At 44.9% G+C, this 19965-nt stretch overlaps 1 protein-coding gene across 3 annotated transcripts in view; it reads left to right on the forward strand.

Annotated features, from left to right (window-relative positions):
* LOC106603419 (homeobox protein cut-like 1) overlaps positions 1-19965 on the forward strand; it is a 221878-nt gene that overhangs the window by 111547 nt on the left and 90366 nt on the right. For all 3 annotated transcript variants that reach the window (XM_045717150.2, XM_045717152.2, XM_045717151.2), the window contains exons 5-8: positions 4859-4996; positions 6574-6724; positions 8860-8936; positions 10944-11010. In XM_045717150.2, coding sequence (XP_045573106.1) covers positions 4859-4996; positions 6574-6724; positions 8860-8936; positions 10944-11010 — 433 coding nt within the window. The remainder of the gene's footprint in view (positions 1-4858; positions 4997-6573; positions 6725-8859; positions 8937-10943; positions 11011-19965) is intronic.

A 19965-nucleotide genomic window follows, 5' to 3' on the forward strand; every position in this document is an offset into this window, starting at 1 on the left:
AATAGACATCTTACCCACCAAAACCTACCTGCAGGTGGCTGGTGAAATAGACATCTTACCCACCAAAACCTACCTGCAGGTGGCTGGTAAAATAGACATCTTACCCACCAAAACCTACCTGCAGGTGGCTGGTGAAATAGACATCTTACTCACCAAAACCTACCTGCAGGTGGCTGGTGAAATAGACATCTTACCCACCAAAACCTACCTGCAGGTGGCTGGTGAAATAGACATCTTACCCACCAAAACCTACCTGCAGGTGGCTGGTGAAATAGACATCTTACCCACCAAAACCTACCTGCAGGTGGCTGGTGAAATAGACATCTTACCCACCAAAACCTACCTGCAGGTGGCTGGTGAAATAGACATCTTACCCACCAAAACCTACCTGCAGGTGGCTGGTGAAATAGACATCTTACCCACCAAACCTACCTGCAGGTGGCGGGTGTTCATTTTAGGTCCTGATGGAGAGGACATTGATGATTTCAACACACTGACAGACCAGTGTTGTTGTCCATGGAGATCTCCTGGCCAATGGTTCTTCCACCTAACTGAAGCACTAGAGCACTTGGATAGGCTGACTAATAGTGGAAACAGACAGTCAGCAGTGGAGGTCGACTGGACTGGAGTGTGTGTTTGTCTATGACCGACTGATCTTTTTGAGCTGACTCGATCCTATGTGTGTGGCTGTGTGTGTGTGTGTGGCTGTGTGTGTGTGTGTGGCTGTGTGTGTGTGGCTGTGTGTGTGTGTGGCTGTGTGTGTGTGTGGCTGTGTGTGTGTGGCTGTCTGTGTGTGTGTGTGTGGCTGTGTGTGTGTGTGTGGCTGTGTGTGTGTGGCTGTGTGTGTGTGGCTGTGTGTGTGTGTGTGTGTGTGTGTGTGTGGCTGTGTGTGTGTGTGTGGCTGTGTGTGTGCAGCTGGCTGTCTGTCTGAAACACATTTCCTCCTTGGTGAACCGTATGGACACACAGATGCAAACAGACACACACAGAGGCCTGTAGGAGCAAGCAGGCTGGCCTGGGGAACCACGTAGTACATGCATAAATTACTGCTTTTGTGTTTTGGAGATCCCAGCCGCACACGCGCACACACACACACACACACACACACACACACACACACACACACACACACACACACACACACACACACACACAGCTCAAAGCCTGCCAAGACAGAGGAGCAGCACCTAGAGACCTCTTTGCCTTGGCTCTCTCTCTCTCGTGTGTGTGTGTGTGTGTGTGTGTGTGTGTGTGTGTGTGTGTGTGTGTGTGTGTGTGTGTGTGTGTGTGTGTGTGTGTGTGTGTGTGTGTGTGTGTTGTTTGCCTGTGTGGGAAAATCTAGGAATGTCTGTATTATCATTGTAATCTGCAGCCTGTCCATTCTTGTCTCCATGTCTGAGGATGAGAGATCACTACTCCACTGATTATCTCACAGATGTGTTTGTGATCACACAGACCTAGCGTCAGTGTGTCCACCCTTTTTTGAGCTCTTTTGAACACACCAAGGAAAATACACGTACCTTACCTCACTCTCATCCTGATGACGCTTTGCAATAGAATGTCAAAGTTGACAGGTGTCTCCACCCGTCTGCCCTCTAGCCTTCTCATGCAACCTTTGGAAATATTCACACTGTTCTCACAGACAGCCTAGTGTTCTGCAGCAGGCTGGAGTGGCTGCACTGAGCAGTTGGCACTGTCTCACTCCTTCTGCTCAGAACACACACACATGCCCATCCAGACAGGGCTGGTGCCACTGCCTGTCTAGTGAAGGGACAATCTCCTGGTTAGAAGTCCAGGGAGGACATGGAGAGAGAGATTCCATGTGACACACACTGTAGTCCGTCTGTTCTGGAGAGAGCAGCAGTAGAGTGGTAGGCACTGGGACTGGGCCCACAGAGACAGGCTATGTTGTACAGTCCAGTACTGTGACAGCAGTCATCATCACCCTAATGTCACAGTATGACCTTCTCTCCTGTCAGTTTGTTTAATCATATGGGGTATTCAAAGCATACATAACAAGAGAGTATCATCCTAACTAATATAACAATACATGAAATGGGACTAAAAGATCAGTTCCATTATAACCCTTCAAGTATGTTGGTCAAGTGTTATTTTTATATGACAAGAAATTAAAGTACATTTAAAAACATATTTGTTTTTAAGTATTTGTCAGCAGGTTTGACTAACAATGAAATGTTTACTTAAGAGACCTTTTCCAGCAGAGTTAAAGATAAACAAACAAATAAAAAATAGAAATAGTGATACAAGGAATCACAGGGATACGACGGACCGGTGGGAGTACAGCGAACCTGGACGGGAGTCGCAGAAAATAACCTGGATCGGGAGTATCGCGACCGGCAGGGAGTATCAGCAGAAAATAACCTGGATATATACAGGGAGTATCAGCAGAAAATAACCTGGATATATACAGGGAGTATCAGCAGAAAATAACCTGGATATATACAGGGAGTATCAGCAGAAAATAACCTGGATATATACAGGGAGTATCAGCAGAAAATAACCTGGATATATACAGGGAGTATCAGCAGAAAATAACCTGGATATATACAGGGAGTATCAGCAGAAAATAACCTGGATATATACAGGGAGTATCAGCAGCGAGTCAATGTGCAGGGGTACGAGGTCATTCAGGTAGCTACTCTATGTACATATAGGTAGGGGTGAAGTGACTAGACAATAGGATAGATAATAGACAGTTGTGTGTGGGGCGTCAGTATGAATGTGTGCTCATGCTGTGTGTATGTGTCGGGGTGTCAGTATGTGGAGTCTGTGGGTAGAGTTCACTGTGTGTGTGTGTGTTTAGAGTCAGTGCAGGAGAGTGTATGGGTTTCACAATCAAATAGTGATTTATGATAAGCGTAACATGGGAACAGGCTGTCCAAGGCTAGATGTTTCAGAATATTAGATTAACACTGTGTGTATGACGCAGGGTGTCAGATCTCAGGACAACAAAGTTGACATAATGGGCCTTTGATAATGCTGTTGTGTCCTCAATGGCTTGTCTGGTGTTGGAGAATGTATCGCTTCTACCTCCAAGGACGCGGGCGGGCGGGCGGCGGGCGGGCGGGCGTGTACTCCGCACACAGAGGAGAATGGAGGCGCTGGATGTCTTTCATCTCTAAGATCAGACCTCTTCCCCCTCCCTCTCTTCCTCTCTCCCTCTCTTCAGCTGTTTCCAGACTAATTCTGCCTTGAATATGCTCTCATATGCTGAGTGTACAAAACATTAAGAACACCTTCCTAATATGGAGTTGCACCCCCTTTTGCCCTCAGAACAGCCTCAATTCGTCAGGACATGAACTCTATAAGATGTCGAAAGTGTTCCACAGTTGTGTCAAGTTGCCTGGATGTCCTTTGCGTGGTGGAGCATTCTTGATACACACGGAAACCAGCAGCGTTTCAGTTCTTGACACAAACCGTTACACCTGACATCTACCATCATATCCCGTTCAAAGGCACTTCAATATTTTGTTTTACCGATTCAGCTTTCACCTGGAGTCACCTGGTCAGTCTGTCATGGAAAGAGCAGGTGTTCCAAATGTTTTGTATACTTAGTCTACTCTCCCTCTTCCTTTCTTTCTTTTTCTCCCTCTTTCTTTCCCTCTCTAGTCTCTATCACTTTTCATATCCCTCCTCTTCCTCCCCCTTCCCCCTAGCTTCCTCCTATCTCTCTCTCTCTCTCTCTCTCTCCCTCTCTCTCTCCCTCTCGGGGCCAGGGGCTCTAATGTAATCATATGATTATATAATTAACCCAGCTGTCTCATTAAAGAAAATCAACTGGAATTGGGGCATAATTAGTCATACGCCAATTAATGACCGTGTTGATGCCGGGCACTGATGAGGCCAGGACTGGCAAGACTGGCAGCGCCCAACGTGGAGGGTGGGGGGGACTCAGTGTTAGAACACCCTGCCAGTCTCCACATCCCAATCCCTCCCTATCCATCCCTTACCCATTACCATCATCACTATCTCTGACCTTGACTCAAAAGAGGAACACAATCAGTCATAGACTTTTTCGTGTCGTCCGCAATGTGTTTTACTGTTTTTGATTAATTCAATTATTCAATATGTACATCAATAAATCTACAGTTTCCACCACTGTGGGTTGTGTCTATGCTGTACTACTATTGGATAGATACTGTACCGTCTGTTTACAGGAATGTATTGTTGTCCCATGGGTTTCTCTGTCCCTAAGATAAGTCATCATGTTCCAGAAACCTAGCTAGCTCCCCTCTTCCTATCTCTCTTTTCCTCTCTCATTCATTCTCCCTGCCTCTCTCTCTCTCTCATGCCCTTTTGCTTTTTCTCTCCCTCTTACTCTCTTTTCCTCTCTTCCTCTCCTTTGTCTGGGCTGTGTGTGTGTGGTGGCAACAGCAACGCTGTCTCAGCTCTCCAGCTTTGCTCTGTGCGAATGGGGGCAGCTATACATAGCTCTGCTGCTCTGGCACCCAACACACACACACACACACAGAGAAGTCATCAGTCAGCCTCGCGTGACTCGCCCTGGCCACTCAGTCACAACCAGGCACAGAGACACAAAACCCCACTCTAGACCTTACTGTTGCAGTGCATGGAAGTATGTTTGAATGGAGTGAGGGCTAGAGGTTAGAGACTGACTGGATGGGTGTGATCTCCTCAGTGAACCGATCTTCAAAACATGTAACACTACTAGCTACATGTACACCAAGCTGTTGAACTTTGAAGATCTGCTCTGATGTTAGACATGCTTGGTAATATGTATGTGCAGAGAAAAAGTCTGTGATAAGTAATTAGCCTATAGTAATTAGTGATGTCTGGTGATTAGTAACTAGTGCCCTTTCCTGTCCCCTCCTCTCAGACCCTGTGTCGGCCCTGGAGACTGCCCAGCAGCTACAGCTGAAGGTCCAGAGGATGCACGACATCGAGACGGAGAACCAGAAGCTCCGCGAGACGCTGGAGGGCTACACCCAGGAGATCGCTGAGGTCAAGAACCACGGTGAGGCTGACACACATACTCTTTCTGAACCTATCCTGGACCAGTGTGATCGACCCAGTTTGAACCCATGGGCCACAAGAAATTGTTGGCTTGCTGAGCTAAAGCCCTAGGTATTAGCTCAGGGTGCTAACACAAGTGTTCAGGTCCAAGACAACCTCATCCACTGAAACGCTTCCACTACACCAGCGCAGAGAGCTAGGCTAAGACTCCCATTGGGAGATTCATCAATGCTTAGCCGTCTTTAAAAGGGATGAAACACCTCAACGGTCTGGTTGAAAGTATAGTAAAAGTATATGTGCAATGTTAGCAGTTGTAAGAAGATATCATCTGTCATGTGGATACCGTTTCAAGAGCCGATGTCCGTGGAGTTACATCAAACGCTGTAAAATAGCTAACAACTAACATCAAGTTAGTGGAGCAACAGAGTCAGCCCAAAGTCATTCCATAACCCCGAAATATAGATCATTTTTTAATAAAGGCTCTCCTCCTCCATAGCCATCTTTATGAGAAAGTATCCCCTGGGCAGTCTTTTCAGATGAAGCCCATTGTATAGGCCTCTAAAGCCTTCACTGCTTTTTCTCTTTTCAGAAAGGCAGGGAAAAGAAGGGGAGGAGAAGAGGGGATAGAGGGAGGAGGAGGGTAGGGGGGCCTGCCCTCTCTGTCTTTGGAATTCCCCTCCCACCAAGAGCTAATTGACCCAGCTCAATAGCGGCAATATTTTATTTTGCCATTGATTTTTCCTCTCTTTCTCCCCTCCCCCTCCCCACCGTGCCCCGGCTAAGCTGCAGATCTCCTACCTCAGCGGCGGAGGAGAGGAGAATCCCCCTCTCTCTCATTCTCTCTCCTCCTTCCCGCTCTTCCTTCCTCTCTCTCTCTCATCCCGGCCAGCCGAGGCCATTGATCCCCTGCAACCTAAATGTTTAAAGTTCAATTGAACAGTTAAGGGGAAAAGGGCTCAGAGGGGACTCATCGCCATTGATTATGTGTCAGGGCTGAAATGTTGGAGTTTAAATCACCGCAGAGGAGGAGGAGAGAGCGAGGGCATCAGTGAGTGAGCGAGAGAAAAAAAAGAAGAGAAGACAAGTAAGAAGTGGGGGAAAACTGAGAGCTCTCAGTCAGTAATACAAGTGGGCTGTGCCAATGCACACAGTGGAATGGAGCCCTGTTCCTCCTACTCCATCTTACTTGGAGAATCCCTCTGCCTCTGTCAGTGTAACTGACAATCCAGACTTAGAAGGATGATGTGCAGGAGCCTTATGTGGTACCTAATATCTGGTTGGGACTCTGGTTTATTTCTTGCCTGTTATCGTATCTGTTACTGACTTTTTGTGTTTTCTCTCTCCTGCCCTCTCTCTGTCTCTCTCGCTGTGTATCTCTCTCTCTCTGTATATCTCCCTCTCTCTCTCTCTCTGTATATCTCCCTCTCTCTCTTGCTTTCTCTCTCTTGCTTTCTCTCTCTTGCTTTCTCTCTCTTGCTTTCTCTCTCTTGCTCTCTCTCTCTCTCTCTCTCTCTCTCTCTCTCTCTCTCTCTCTCTCTCTCTCTCTCTCTCTCTCTCTCTCTCTCTCTCTCCACACAGAGGTCACAATTAAAGCACTTAAGGAGAAGATAGAGGAGTATGAAGAGACCCTGAGTAAACAGGCCAAGGAGCTGGGCCAGGAGGAGAGGAGAGGGGGAGAAAAGGAGGCGAAAGAGGGGCAGCTTCACAACGACCATGCAGAGGAGGAGAGGTAAGCTAGTAAGGACTAGCTGGGGAGGATAGGCTAGCTAGTGTTTGCCAACGGGCAGCGACTACTGGCTGCACCTAGTGTCTGAGTATGTGCGAAGTTTAGGCCCAGACGGAATACCCTTATAGCTGTTGTCTGAACTATTATCTCATCTTGTACTGTAGCAGTATTTAGTTACATATTTCCATGGCAATCCAATAATTCTCTTAATAAATTGTCCGCTCAGTCTGTCTGGCCTTAACGATGGTCAGTTTCATACATGTTTGTATTGTAGATAAGTGGGTGACCAAGTTTAGTTAACCTTCCAGTGAGGATTGGCTGTAATTTATCAGGTACATCAGGGTTGTTGTGAAGGGCACTGAAACGGACTCCCTATCACGTTGTCATTTACACTTTCACTCAGCACTTGAGCTGAGCAAATATTGAATCAGGAACGGGAGATAACCGGCACTCATTGTTTTTTTGCATTGTTTTAACCCACCGTATTCCTATTGAACTTGCTCCTAATCATACTGTAACTGAATGGGAGATATCTCAATTTCAACTCGAACCAGCTCTTCCTCAACCCCGTCACACACTATTGTATGATCCCATCAGTTTGTCCTGATGAAGGCATATGCGGCCATTACACAAGGCTTTTATTGGGACCAACCCACCCTAACTGTAATCCCATTGCACTGTAATACCTTTTAATTCACCGCTGTTTGTTTACTCCTAAACCCCCCAGCATGGATGGTAATACCGCACTGAGCCTCCTGATCATCACTGCTGCCAGACTGTCACTCACCGGACAGGGACACAGTTCGGCTCTGTTATCTGTTATGTCAGAGGGCAACAATAAGGCCCCATTGTAACCTATTGTCACCACTCTCACCCTTGTTACAAAGACACCACCATAGACCCCATTCTGCTACCTTGAATTATATTAATGTTTCCTAGTCACCCAAAAATAGCACCTGGGAGGAAAAGAGAGGGAGGGGAGGGAGAGCAGAGGTACAGTGACATGGGGATGAGTAGAGGCACAGCAGTGGTGCAGTCATCCACAGAGGCAGGAACTGCAGGGCAGTCAGAACCAATGTGTCAGTGAGGTTTGTTTCCCTTGCTTTGGCTGAGGCACCTCCTCGTTTTTTAATGCATTTGAGGTTGAGAGATTCTCTGGTGAGTGGTGATTCTTGGTGTTGTGGAGATAGACCAATTTTGATTGGTTGACTTTGTGCCCTGATTTTGACCAATGCATCTCACCAACACTCTATTTAGGCCACACACTCTGGCAAGGTCTAGGATATGTGATATCTGATGATATCTCACACTCTATGAAACCTAAATACAGACAGAAAATAGATAGCCCAGATTGTAAAACCTTATGTCTTCATTATTTCCAAATCTGGCGACTACCCATACATACCATAAACAGTGATATCATTGATAACTAACTACTCCCAACCTTTATAGCTTTTCCCTTTTGAAACCGACAGTTTGTCCTTATAATGAACCAACTCCCAAGGAGAAACGGGCTCTCGACCCCTCATCTCGTCCCCTCTCATCTTGTCCTCAGTAATAGCTAGTCAATCCGGAGTTGACATTAATTCTTAAGGGTTTGGCATGTTCCCCTCCTCTTTAGCGCTGAGGTAAATTGACGAGTCGTCTGCCAGTGCAGGAGGGCTGGTGGCATGATGGTCGGGTGTTTCAGGTGTTTCAGTATTGATGATACTAACCCCCCGACAGACATGACAGAGCAGAACAGCCTAGCCGCTGTTGGCAAAAAATACAACACTTAACTGTCCTCTCCACTTGCACTGTACCACTTCAACTGGAATCAGAGCGAGTGCTTGTTCATTTGAGCGGGTGCTATGGTAACCGGTCTTATTTTTTCTAAAGTGCTAATAGGCTGAATTGGTCCCTTCATGTTGAGTGATGATACATCTCTTAGCTTACCTGTATCCCCTTGATGCTATAAGCCTTTTTTATCTTTAAAGTTGATACTTTTTAACCTGTTCGCTCTTTTTTGTGGTGATGCTAGCAGGCAAACTTGAACCCTGTGATGCAACATTAGCCTCTTGAAAGGATCATTATATACAATGTTGTTTCTTACTGAGGTGATGCTAAGCTAACTTGTATCTGTCCCTCTGTCCACACAGTCAACAACAGGAAAACCAGGAGTCTGTGGTGTCAAAGCTGGAGGAGGCAAACCATAAGGCCCAGTCCCTACAGACAGGTAATCAGTAGCTAACCTTCTACACCCAGTTATAGTCCCACAGGCCCAATCCTAACTTGAATTTCACAGGTATACTTTAACAAACCTTTGCATAAATCCCCCAACGTCACACAGTAAGCTAAGGCTAGCTTGGTGTCAACACACTCCTCTGCTGGCAGTATGACTTTATGTTGACCCAGAAGGATTCCTCTGTCTCTCTCTTTCTCTCTCTTTCTGGCTGGCTGACGGCTGCCCAGTGAGTGACAAATCTAAGCCTGTCAACACTGTACCAGCCCCATGCAGCCTGCTTGCTGCTGTAGAACCGACAGTCCCCTGTCACAGCACATCAGCTCCAGAGTCCAGACCCAGCCACTCACTCTAGTATTATTCAGGCCCAGCCACTCACTCTAGTATTATTCAGGCCCAGCCACTCACTCTAGTATTATTCAGGCCCAGCCACTCACTCTAGTATTATTCAGGCCCAGCCACTCACTCTAGTATTATTCAGGCCCAGCCACTCACTCTAGTATTATTCAGGCCCAGCCACTCACTCTAGTATTATTCAGGCCCAGCCACTCACTCTAGTATTATTCAGGCCCAGCCACTCACTCTAGTATTATTCAGGCCCAGCCACTCACTCTAGTATTATTCAGGCCCAGCCACTCACTCTAGTATTATTCAGGCCCAGCCACTCACTCTAGTATTATTCAGGCCCAGCCACTCACTCTAGTATTATTCAGGCCCAGCCACTCACTCTAGTATTATTCAGGCCCAGCCACTCACTCTAGTATTATTCAGGCCCAGCCACTCACTCTAGTATTATTCAGGCCCAGCCACTCACTCTAGTATTATTCAGGCCCAGCCACTCACTCTAGTATTATTCAGGCCCAGCCACTCACTCTAGTATTATTCAGGCCCAGCCACTCACTCTAGTATTATTCAGGCCCAGCCACTCACTCTAGTATTTTTCAGGCCCAGCCACTCACTCTAGTATTTTTCAGGCCCAGCCACTCACTCTAGTATTATTCAGGCCCAGCCACTCACTCTAGTATTATTCAGGCCCAGCCACTCACTCTAGTATTATTCAGGCCCAGCCACTCACTCTAGTATTATTCAGGCCCAGCCACTCACTCTAGTATTATTCAGGCCCAGCCACTCACTCTAGTATTATTCAGGCCCAGCCACTCACTCTAGTATTATTCAGGCCCAGCCACTCACTCTAGTATTATTCAGGCCCAGCCACTCACTCTAGTATTTTTCAGGCCCAGCCACTCACTCTAGTATTTTTCAGGCCCAGCCACTCACTCTAGTATTATTCAGGCCCAGCCACTCACTCTAGTATTATTCAGGCCCAGCCACTCACTCTAGTATTATTCAGGCCCAGCCACTCACTCTAGTATTATTCAGGCCCAGCCACTCACTCTAGTATTATTCAGGCCCAGCCACTCACTCTAGTATTATTCAGGCCCAGCCACTCACTCTAGTATTATTCAGGCCCAGCCACTCACTCTAGTATTATTCAGGCCCAGCCACTCACTCTAGTACCTGCTTCATTATGAGGTTACAAGAGAAGATCTTTATGCTTAAAATATAACTTTATCACCAATTGGTGAAATTGGTGGCCAGGTTGGGCAACCAGGCAGTAGATGGCCCGTTTTTTACCCACCAGCTTAGTTAAGTTATTATTGCCTAATAATATATACCCTTTGAAACATAAAGTTTTTATTGTTTTATTGGGTATTTTAGAAAAATTAGGTCTACCAGAAAAGTATCAACTGCTAGCATGTCATTTATTTGAAAATAGCAGCTGTAATAGGACTGTAAATTAAAGTTACCAAAGTTGTCTTCGGTTGTGAAACCTAAGATGGGGCTTTTCTAGAAGCCTCACCTCATGTAATTGAATGCAGAAAGGCCTTAGTCAGTCCTTCCAGGAATCTATAGAGGGCAGTATGTTAGGGCCTAGCAGTTGTACTTCTTCCATCCAACCACCGCTGGTCTCCATTCAAAATGCTTCATTTGTTTTTTCAGCACTTGAAGCAACTCAGACAGAGCTTTTGGAACTGAAGAGCAAGTATGACGAAGAGTCGACAGCAAAGTAGGTCCCAGTTTCTTTGCTTCACACTTTTGCTTGTGTGCTACAGACGCACGCACGCACGCACGCACACACACACACACACACACACACACACTCACTCAAGAAATCCCCAGAGGCGTCTTGGTTGCTGTGCGCCTTTGATTAGGAGATAAAACCCCTGTGGTTGCCATCTGCCGTAATTGCACCTGAATCTATGGAAAATCTGATCCCCTGTAATAACCCACCTCATTCTATAATCATATATCACATTACCCCTTCATACTCAGTCATATTCTCTCATCTGATCCTAGATATGTGTACTGTAAGCCATCCAGCCCTGCCTGACTTGAAATGAATGGAATAGCATGTCTATAATTGCTCACCATAACGGTGCCGAGTACAAAGTAGTCCCCAGGATTTATCACTGTGTGGCTCCATGGTTCATATCAAAGTATTTATGAGTGACATGGAGGTTTTTCAGCTCTGTTCAACCTGAAAGTGTTAGAAGGAATGTTGTTGTGTGGAGGAGGATGGAGTAGTCTGGGATGGGTAGAACATGGTTAGTTGCAAGGTTTTGTGTGTGTGTGTGTGTGCGTGTGCGTGTGCGTGCGCGTGTGTGCGTGCGCGTGTGCGCGTCTACTACATACACGGTGGGTATATGTACAGCACCAGTCAAAAGTTTGGACACACCTACTCATTCAAGGGTTTTCTTTATTTTTACAATTTTCTATATTGTAGAATAATAGTGAAGACTTCAAAACTATGAAATGACACATATGGAATCATGTAGTAATGCCTTGATGACAGCTTTGCACACTCTTGGCATTCTCTCAACCAGCTTCATGAGGTAGTCACCTGGAATGCATTTCAATTAACAGGTGTGCCTTGTTAAAAGTTAATTTGTGGAATTTATTTCCTTAATGCGTTTGAGACAATCAGTTATGTTGTGTCAAGGTAGGGGTGGTATACAGAAGATAGCCCTATTTGGTAAAAGACCAAGTCCATATTATGGCAAGAACAGCTCAAATAAGCAAAGAGAAACAACAGTCCATAATTTCTTTATGACATTAAGGTCAGTCAATACGGAACATCTCAAGAACTTTGAATGTTTCTTCAAGTGCAGTCGCAAAAACCATCAAACTATGATGAAGCTGACTCTCATGAGGACCGCTACAGGAAGACCCAGAGTTACCTCTGCTGCAGAGGATAAGTTCATTAGAGTTACCAGCCTCAGAAATTGTAGCCCAAATAAATGCTTCACAGAGTTCAAGTAACAGACACATCTCAACATCAACTGTTCAGAGGAGACTGTGTGAATCAGGCCTTCATGGTCAAATTGTTTCAAAGAAACCACTACTAAAGGATACCAATAATAAGAAGAGACTTGCTTGGGCCAAGAAACACAAGCAATGGATATTAGACTGGTGGAAATCTGTCCTTTGGTCTGATGAGTCCAAATTTGAGATTTTTGGTTCTAACCACCGTGTCTTTGTGAGACGCAGAGTAGGTGGACGGATGATCTCCGCATGTGTGGTTCACACCGTGAAGCATGGAGGAGGAGGTGTGATGGTGTGGGGGTTCTTTGCTGGTGACACTGTCTGTGATTTATTTAGAATTCAAGGCATACTTAACCAGCATGGCTACCACAGCATTCTGCAACGATACGCCATCCCATCTGGTTTGCGCTTAGTGGGACTATAATTTGTTTTTCAACAGGACAATGACCCAACACACCTCCAGGCTGTGTAAGGGCTATTTGACCAAGTAGAAGAGTGATGGTGTGCTGCATCAGATGACCTGGCCTCCACAATCACCCGACCTCAGCCCAATTGAGAAGATTTGGGATGAGTTGGACCGCAGAGTGAAGGAAAAGCAGCCAACAAGTGCTCAGCATATGTGGGAACTCCTTCAAGACTGTTGGAAAAGCTGCCATCAAGGCAAAGGGTGGCTACTTTGAAGAATCTAAAATAAAACTTGGTTACTACATGATTCCATATGTGTTATTTCATAGTTTTGATGTCTTCACTATTATTCTACAATGTAGAAAATAGTAAAAATAAAGAAACTCTTGAATGAGTAGGTATGGCCAAACTTTTAACTGGCACTGTACGTACAAGGTGTACTCTATGTACCACGGTGTGTGTTCACGGCACGCATATCTTCATAGCTACTGTGTGTGTCTCCATGGCGATTAGCCTATGCCCATACAGTGTACAGTACAAACAAACATGTCAGAGGGGTAATTCTCACTGTGTTATATCTGTGGCACGGCCTGTGGTCTCGGGTCAGGCAGTGCGCAGGGGGTCATTTGTGTGTCGGCCTATCACAGTGGAATGCTGCCTGTTGCTGTGCCTGGCCACACACACACACACATACTGTACACCACTTTTGTATGCCACCCAGCTAGGCTCCTGCGAGTTTCTTAATTAAAGCAGGGCTAAAAGAAAGAAAGCTACTGTTGCCACTGCCAGGCCATCTACGCAGACACACATGCTCACACCTGGGTCGCGTTTGAAGTGATACAAGTCCCCGTGTTATTGGCCAGGGCTGCGGTGTCAGTCACACATACACATTATCTCACACACCCATAGCCTTGCGAGGCCTCCCTGTGGTGTAGGGACTGGATGAGGCCTCATGAGTTTAGTCAGTAAAGAGAGACACAGCACTCAGGGAAAGAGGTGTGTATGTATGGTTGTGCTTGCTCGAGTCCTTCAGTCACAGAATGGGTTTGTCTGTGTCTTTGTTTTTGTCTGTATATCTATGTGTGTGACTGTGTGTGTATTTGGCATGCCTTGCATACCAAGAATGTGATCCTAGAGTGCAGTGCTTTCTGTCTGGCAGACTGTGCTGTCAGGGTAAGTGTGTGTCACCCTGATTGTCTCTCAGAACTAGTGAACCCTGTCTCCTCTTAAAACTAAACACCAGCGCTCCTTTGTTTCAGAGGAACAGAACAAGTTTCCCTTCTCACACTCTCCACATTTGAGTGACAGGTTATTGCTGCAGCTAGCGCTCTTGCTCTCTTTTTATCCTCTCGTCTGTTGCTCTCTCTCCCTATCTCACAAGCACACACGACTGCGTCTTCTCTCTGAGCTGCAGATAGCTCTCTCTCTCTTTCTCATTCTCTCTGTGTGTCTTTCTCTCTCTGTCTGTCTCACTCCCCGCCCCCTCTTTATTTTACCATGTAGCCTAATCTGGGCCACCGTATTGTTGTCCTGAAGTGGCCATTAAATCCTCTCTGGCTACTGGTCTGGAGTCAGTGTTTAGAGTAGCACTCTGTGACAGCTCTGCTGGTCTGGGCAGATTGTCACTGTGTAGAAATGCCTGGCAGACGTTGGCAGTTTACCTAGACGCTGACAGGGCTCAAGCTGGAGTTCCCTAGTGTTTGTTACAGTGACATCTCATGTGGTCTAGAATCTAGACAGTGTTCTGGGTAGTCTCATGTTGGTCTGTAGTCTGGTAATGTAAACTATGGTCTGTACAATGAGGTCTGTAGTATATAAGATGGTCGTTTAGCCTTCTATGGTTCCTCATCCCTGACGACCCCTCAAAAACAAATGCTTCAGTTTGGGGGCAACTGGGCCTTGGTGTCTAGTGTTTTTCTGTCCCTCCCAAATCCTGGTAGAGTTCCGTTGGTGTTGTTATTGTGGTGTACTTGAGCATTATGTGCCTTCAGAAAGTATTCCCACCCCTTAACTTTTTCCACATTTTGTGTTACAGCCTGATTTTTAAATTGATTATGTTTAGATTTTTTTTTGTAATTAGCTTGCACACAATGCCCCATAATGTCAATGGAATTATGTTATTCAACATTTTTACAAATTATACAAAACAATAATATCAACACAACATGCAACAATTTCAACATTTTTACTGAGTTACAGCTCATATAAGGAAATCAGTCAATTGAAATAAATTCATTATACACATAACCTAAAACACAAGGCCAAATATACACTGTTGCTTACCAACACAACTTGAATGTTCCTGAGTGGCCTAGTTACAGTTTTGACTTAAATGGCAAGACTTGAAAATGGTTGTCTAGCGATGATCAACAACCAACTTGACAGAGATTGAAGAATTAAAAAAGAAATCATGTGTGACTATTGTGCAATCCAGGTGAGCAAAGCTCTTAGGGACTTACCCAGAAAAAGTGATTGTAAAGGTGATTCTAACATGTATTGACTCGGGGAGTTGAATACTTATCCAATCAAGATAAATTTGTGCTTTATTTATTTATTTATAAAAAATGTTGTTCCACTTTTTTTGTGTAGATCCATTTTAATCCCACTTTATTACACAACAAAATGTGGAAAAAGTTGAAGGGTGTGAATACTTTCTGATGGCACTGTATAACTTATAACAGTTGTATGTAACTCTCAATATGTCTTCTCAAATTACTCAATGAAATTCTGTGGCTTGAAAGTGCAGAGGGGACTTTCTGTTAATTTGTTGAAACACAAAGCTCTATTTTGTGCGTGTCAATCTGACTGAGTGACTGCAATGATGTAATTTCATAAACAGGACGTTGTGATTGACAAGAGGGGAATTACATTCTCTGAGGTAGAGACCATTTATCTGGCAACTCAAGAATTCACACACACACACACACTCTGTCAAAACTGGGCTACTTCTGTAACTGACGTCATCATTATTTGTTTATCTAACCAGTATTTATCCAGGTTGATTAGCATAACTAGCCTGGATATAACATCTGAAAATAACATATTGACTTCCAAGACAGATGTAGGGTCAACAAATGTGCAAATATTGGCAGCATAATGTTTGTAAATGTAGGATTTAAACACAAACAAGCATTATAGGCCCCACCCACCTGCCCCATATTTTGGGGGGGTTAGTCGTTTTTGCTAAACAAGGGTTTAGCAATTTAGTACAAGGCTTAAGTGTCCATCTAATTATAATGTAGCACTAATCACGTTGGGGGGAAAAATATTTCTGTTAATAGTCTTTCATTCATTGATGGAGGCAGAGAAGAGAGCGAGTGGGATGGAGGGCCCCGTAGAGAGAAAGAAGGAGAGGGAGGGGAAAAGGGAGGGATGGAAATGGTTTACTGAAGCTCTGTGGAGATCCCCCTCATTATTATACACTCTGGGAGGCTGATACACATTTCTCACACACACACACACTAACTTCACATTGACAGAATTCCTACATACACACACAATCACACATCCTACAGCAGCACAGACAGATCACCCACATTGAGTGTACACACACACACACTGTCTCAGTGCTCAGACAGAAGGCCTTGTACCTTATCAATGGCTCCTTGTTCAGTCTCTGAGGGCTAATTACATTGGAGCCGAGAGCGCACCCTGGAAAACAATCCCCCACTTCGAGCGCGCCCTGGAAAACAGTACCCCACTGCCACAGTCCCAGACAGCACTCTGAAAAGACCGGGTGTCCCAACAACATGCCTCTCTTCATCCTTCCTCTCTTGCAGGGCCATTACCCTCCCACACTTCCTGTCTGGCAGGGCCATCTTCCTCTCTTCCCTCACTTCCTCTTTGGCAGGGCCATCCTCCCCTCCCTAACTTCCTCTCTGGCAGGGCCATCCTCCCCTCCTCCCTAACTTCCTCTCTAGCAGGGCCATCCTCCCCTCCTCCCTAACTTCCTCTCTGGCAGGGCCATCCTCCCCTCCTCCCTAACTTCCTCTCTGGCAGGGCCATCCTCCCCTCCTCCCTAACTTCCTCTCTGGCAGGGCCATCCTCCCCTCCTCCCTAACTTCCTCTCTGGCAGGGCCATCCTCCCCTCCTCCCTAACTTCCTCTCTGGCAGGGCCATCCTCCTCTCTTCCCTCACTTCCTCTCTGGCAGGGCCATCCACCCCTCCCTCACTTACTCTCTGGCAGGGCCATCCTCCCCTCCCTAACTTCCTCTCTGGCAGGGCCATCCTCCCGTCCTCCCTAACTTCCTCTCTGGCAGGGCCATCCTCCCCTCCCTAACTTCCTCTCTGGCAGGGCCATCCTCCCCTCCTCCCTAACTTCCTCTCTGGCAGGGCCATCCTCCCCTCCCTAACTTCCATTCTGGCACGGCCATCCTCCCCTCCTCCCTAACTTCCTCTCTAGCAGGGCCATCCTCCCCTCCTCCCTAACTTCCTCTCTAGCAGGGCCATCCTCCCCTCCTCCCTAACTTCCTCTCTAGCAGGGCCATCCTCCCCTCCTCCCTAACTTCCTCTCTAGCAGGGCCATCCTCCTCTCTTCCCTCACGTCACTTCTTCAGTATCTATTTTTTCTCCTCTTTTTCCTCTCAATAAATGCACTATCCTCCTTTTTAAGCCTTTTCTCTCCATCTCATATTCTACGAGACAGCACACATTCACCCATAAAGCTTAGTATCTCGGTCCTAGGTGAAGTTGGAGAAAGTATAATATAAAATATACATATAAAATATTTAGCTTTGTTATCTTATCTAAAGCTTAGCATAAAAGTATTTGCGTGAAAACAATGGGAGTGATAGGACCCCTGTTAGCATGCTCCAGATAGCAAGCTTCCTTGCCCAGAGCTCTTGTATACTGCAGGTACCCACTACCTCTGGGCTGCCTGTTTACTCACCAACTATCTATCTATCTATCTATCTATCTCTCTATCTCTCTATCTCTCTATCTCTCTATCTCTCTCTCTCTCTCTCCTCTCTCTCTGTCTCTCTGTCTCTCTGTCTCTCTGTCTCTCTCTCTCTCTCTCTCTGTCTCTGTGTTTACATTCCCGAAATAAGCAGAAGTGAGAAGAAACAAATTTAACATAACCAAAAAACTATTAGAAATTAACACTAAACATTGCACTCAAAAATGTTTTAAAAAGATAGACATTTCAAGTGTTATATTATCAGCTATGTACAGTATTTTAGCAATGTGCAAATGGTTGTAGTACGAATAGTGGGGGAGATAAATAAACAGATAAATATTGGTGATATTTCCAATGTTGTTTGTGGTTGTATGGCAACGGGCCACAAATCTTGCTGCTGTGGTATTTTGCCTAACACCTATAGGTGTTTATCAATGTTTGATTTGTTTTCAAATTGTTGTGGGTCTGTGTGATTTGTGGGAAATGTGTCTCACTAATGTGGTCATACATTTGGCAGGAGTTTAGAACGTTCAGCACCGTTTCCACCACATTTTATGGGCAGTGAGCACATCCTGTCTTCTCTTGAGAGCCAGGTTTGCCTATGGTGACCTATCACAATAGCAATGCTTACTGAGTCTGTACAAAGTCAAAGATTTTCTTAATTTTGGGTCATTCACAGTGGACAGGTATTCTGCCACTGTGTACTCTCTTTTTAGGGCCAGATAGCATTCAAATGTGCTACATTTTTGGTTGATTCTTTCCAGTGGGTCAGTTATTTTGCTTTCTCTTCATTTGGTTGGGTCTAATTGTGTTGCTGTCATTGGGCTCTGTGGGGTCTGTGTTTGTGAACAGAGACTCAGAACCAGCTGGCTGAGGGGACTCTTCTCTAGTTTCATTTCTCTGTAGGTGATGGCTTTGTGGTGGAATGTGTGGGCACCGTTAGGGCTGTGGCGGTCATGAAATTTTGTCAGACATTTTTTTGTCATGCAAAAGACTCATAATTGACCGTTAATTAACATAAACCCGTTTAGCATCTCCAGGCCTCCACGTATACAGTACAAGCAGCTGATGCAGGCTCTTGCAACATCTATAGTAAATCAAGCATAGTAAATCAATGAATATACACCACAATAAATCCATTATTTATTTTGGCCAGGTCTAAAGAAACATTATGATATGAAGACATTTTCTTTCAGAAGAACAATATAACTTGGCCTACTGTATGTTATCTGGCTATGCGCCATGCCATAGGCTGTAGCTTGTTCATTTAACAGACAAGATAAGCTTATAAGTCCCATGCCATTATTTTATATTATGTTTTTATAGTAAGAAGAATATAATTGAACTAGCTGAATAAAATAGAAGGATATTTTTACCATTCCAGAGAGTGCACGTATGAAGTGGCTATGTTGAGCGTAAAAATGATCATTTGAAACAGGTCCTATACACTAGATTTAGAGTTATTTGGTAACTTTAGTTGTTAATGATGCAAACCTTAGAATGTTTTAGAAATCAAAATATATATGGGCTGCAAGATACGACTATCTGCTATTGATGATTTGAGAAAGTCGCAAAAAAAAGGTTACCCTCTGTTCCTTGCCTCAGGCTGCACAGATTATTACATCAAGTGATCATATTTCCACCCATCAGACTATTCTCAATTTAATCTCGTCTTTACTAATACGCAAAATTTGTTTTGATTTAGAATGGTCCATTATCAAATGGTCAGGGGCAGGGGGAAAATGGATGTCATCTGTATGCACTTGAATAGTGAGGAGGCCACCGCCGGTCGTTTTAACTCAAGCTGGGTAGGCTACTCCGGTTATTTCACTCCACACATCAACCACTGTTTGAGGAACATGCAGTCTCTTGCTGCGTGACTCTGTATGCCATGGGCTCTCCAACCCTGTTCCCGCAGCTACCCAGTGCTTCATTTGGGAAACCAAGTGAAATCTGTTCAGGAAAATCGATAGTAGCCTAATATGTTTTCACATCAAAACATATTTAATTCAACTGTTGACAGCCCCTCTCTCTGCACGCTGGAGAAAGAAATGAAGGAGAGAGTGGAGGAGATGGAAAATGCACAGTAGTGAGATATTCTGTAAATAAAGGTAATGTGTCAGACTATTAATAATGAACATATATTTTAAAAACCTATTACTATGCTCTTCAAAATCAAATTCACTATAATTGAAGGGCAATTCTGAATTTGTTTAGTTTTGGATTATAGGCAAGACCAATATTGAAGAAAAAAAAAATACATCTCAAATCTTTTGTCACGTTTAATATGCAGTAGGCTATGTATTGTATAATCAAATCATATTTTATTGGTCACGTACACATATTTAGCAGATGTATTGCGAGTATAATGAAATGCTTGTGTTCCTAGCTCCAACA

This window comes from Salmo salar, chromosome 04, assembly GCF_965601325.2.
Source record: "Salmo salar chromosome 04, fSalSal1, whole genome shotgun sequence".
NCBI classification, from domain to species: Eukaryota; Metazoa; Chordata; class Actinopteri; order Salmoniformes; family Salmonidae; genus Salmo; species Salmo salar.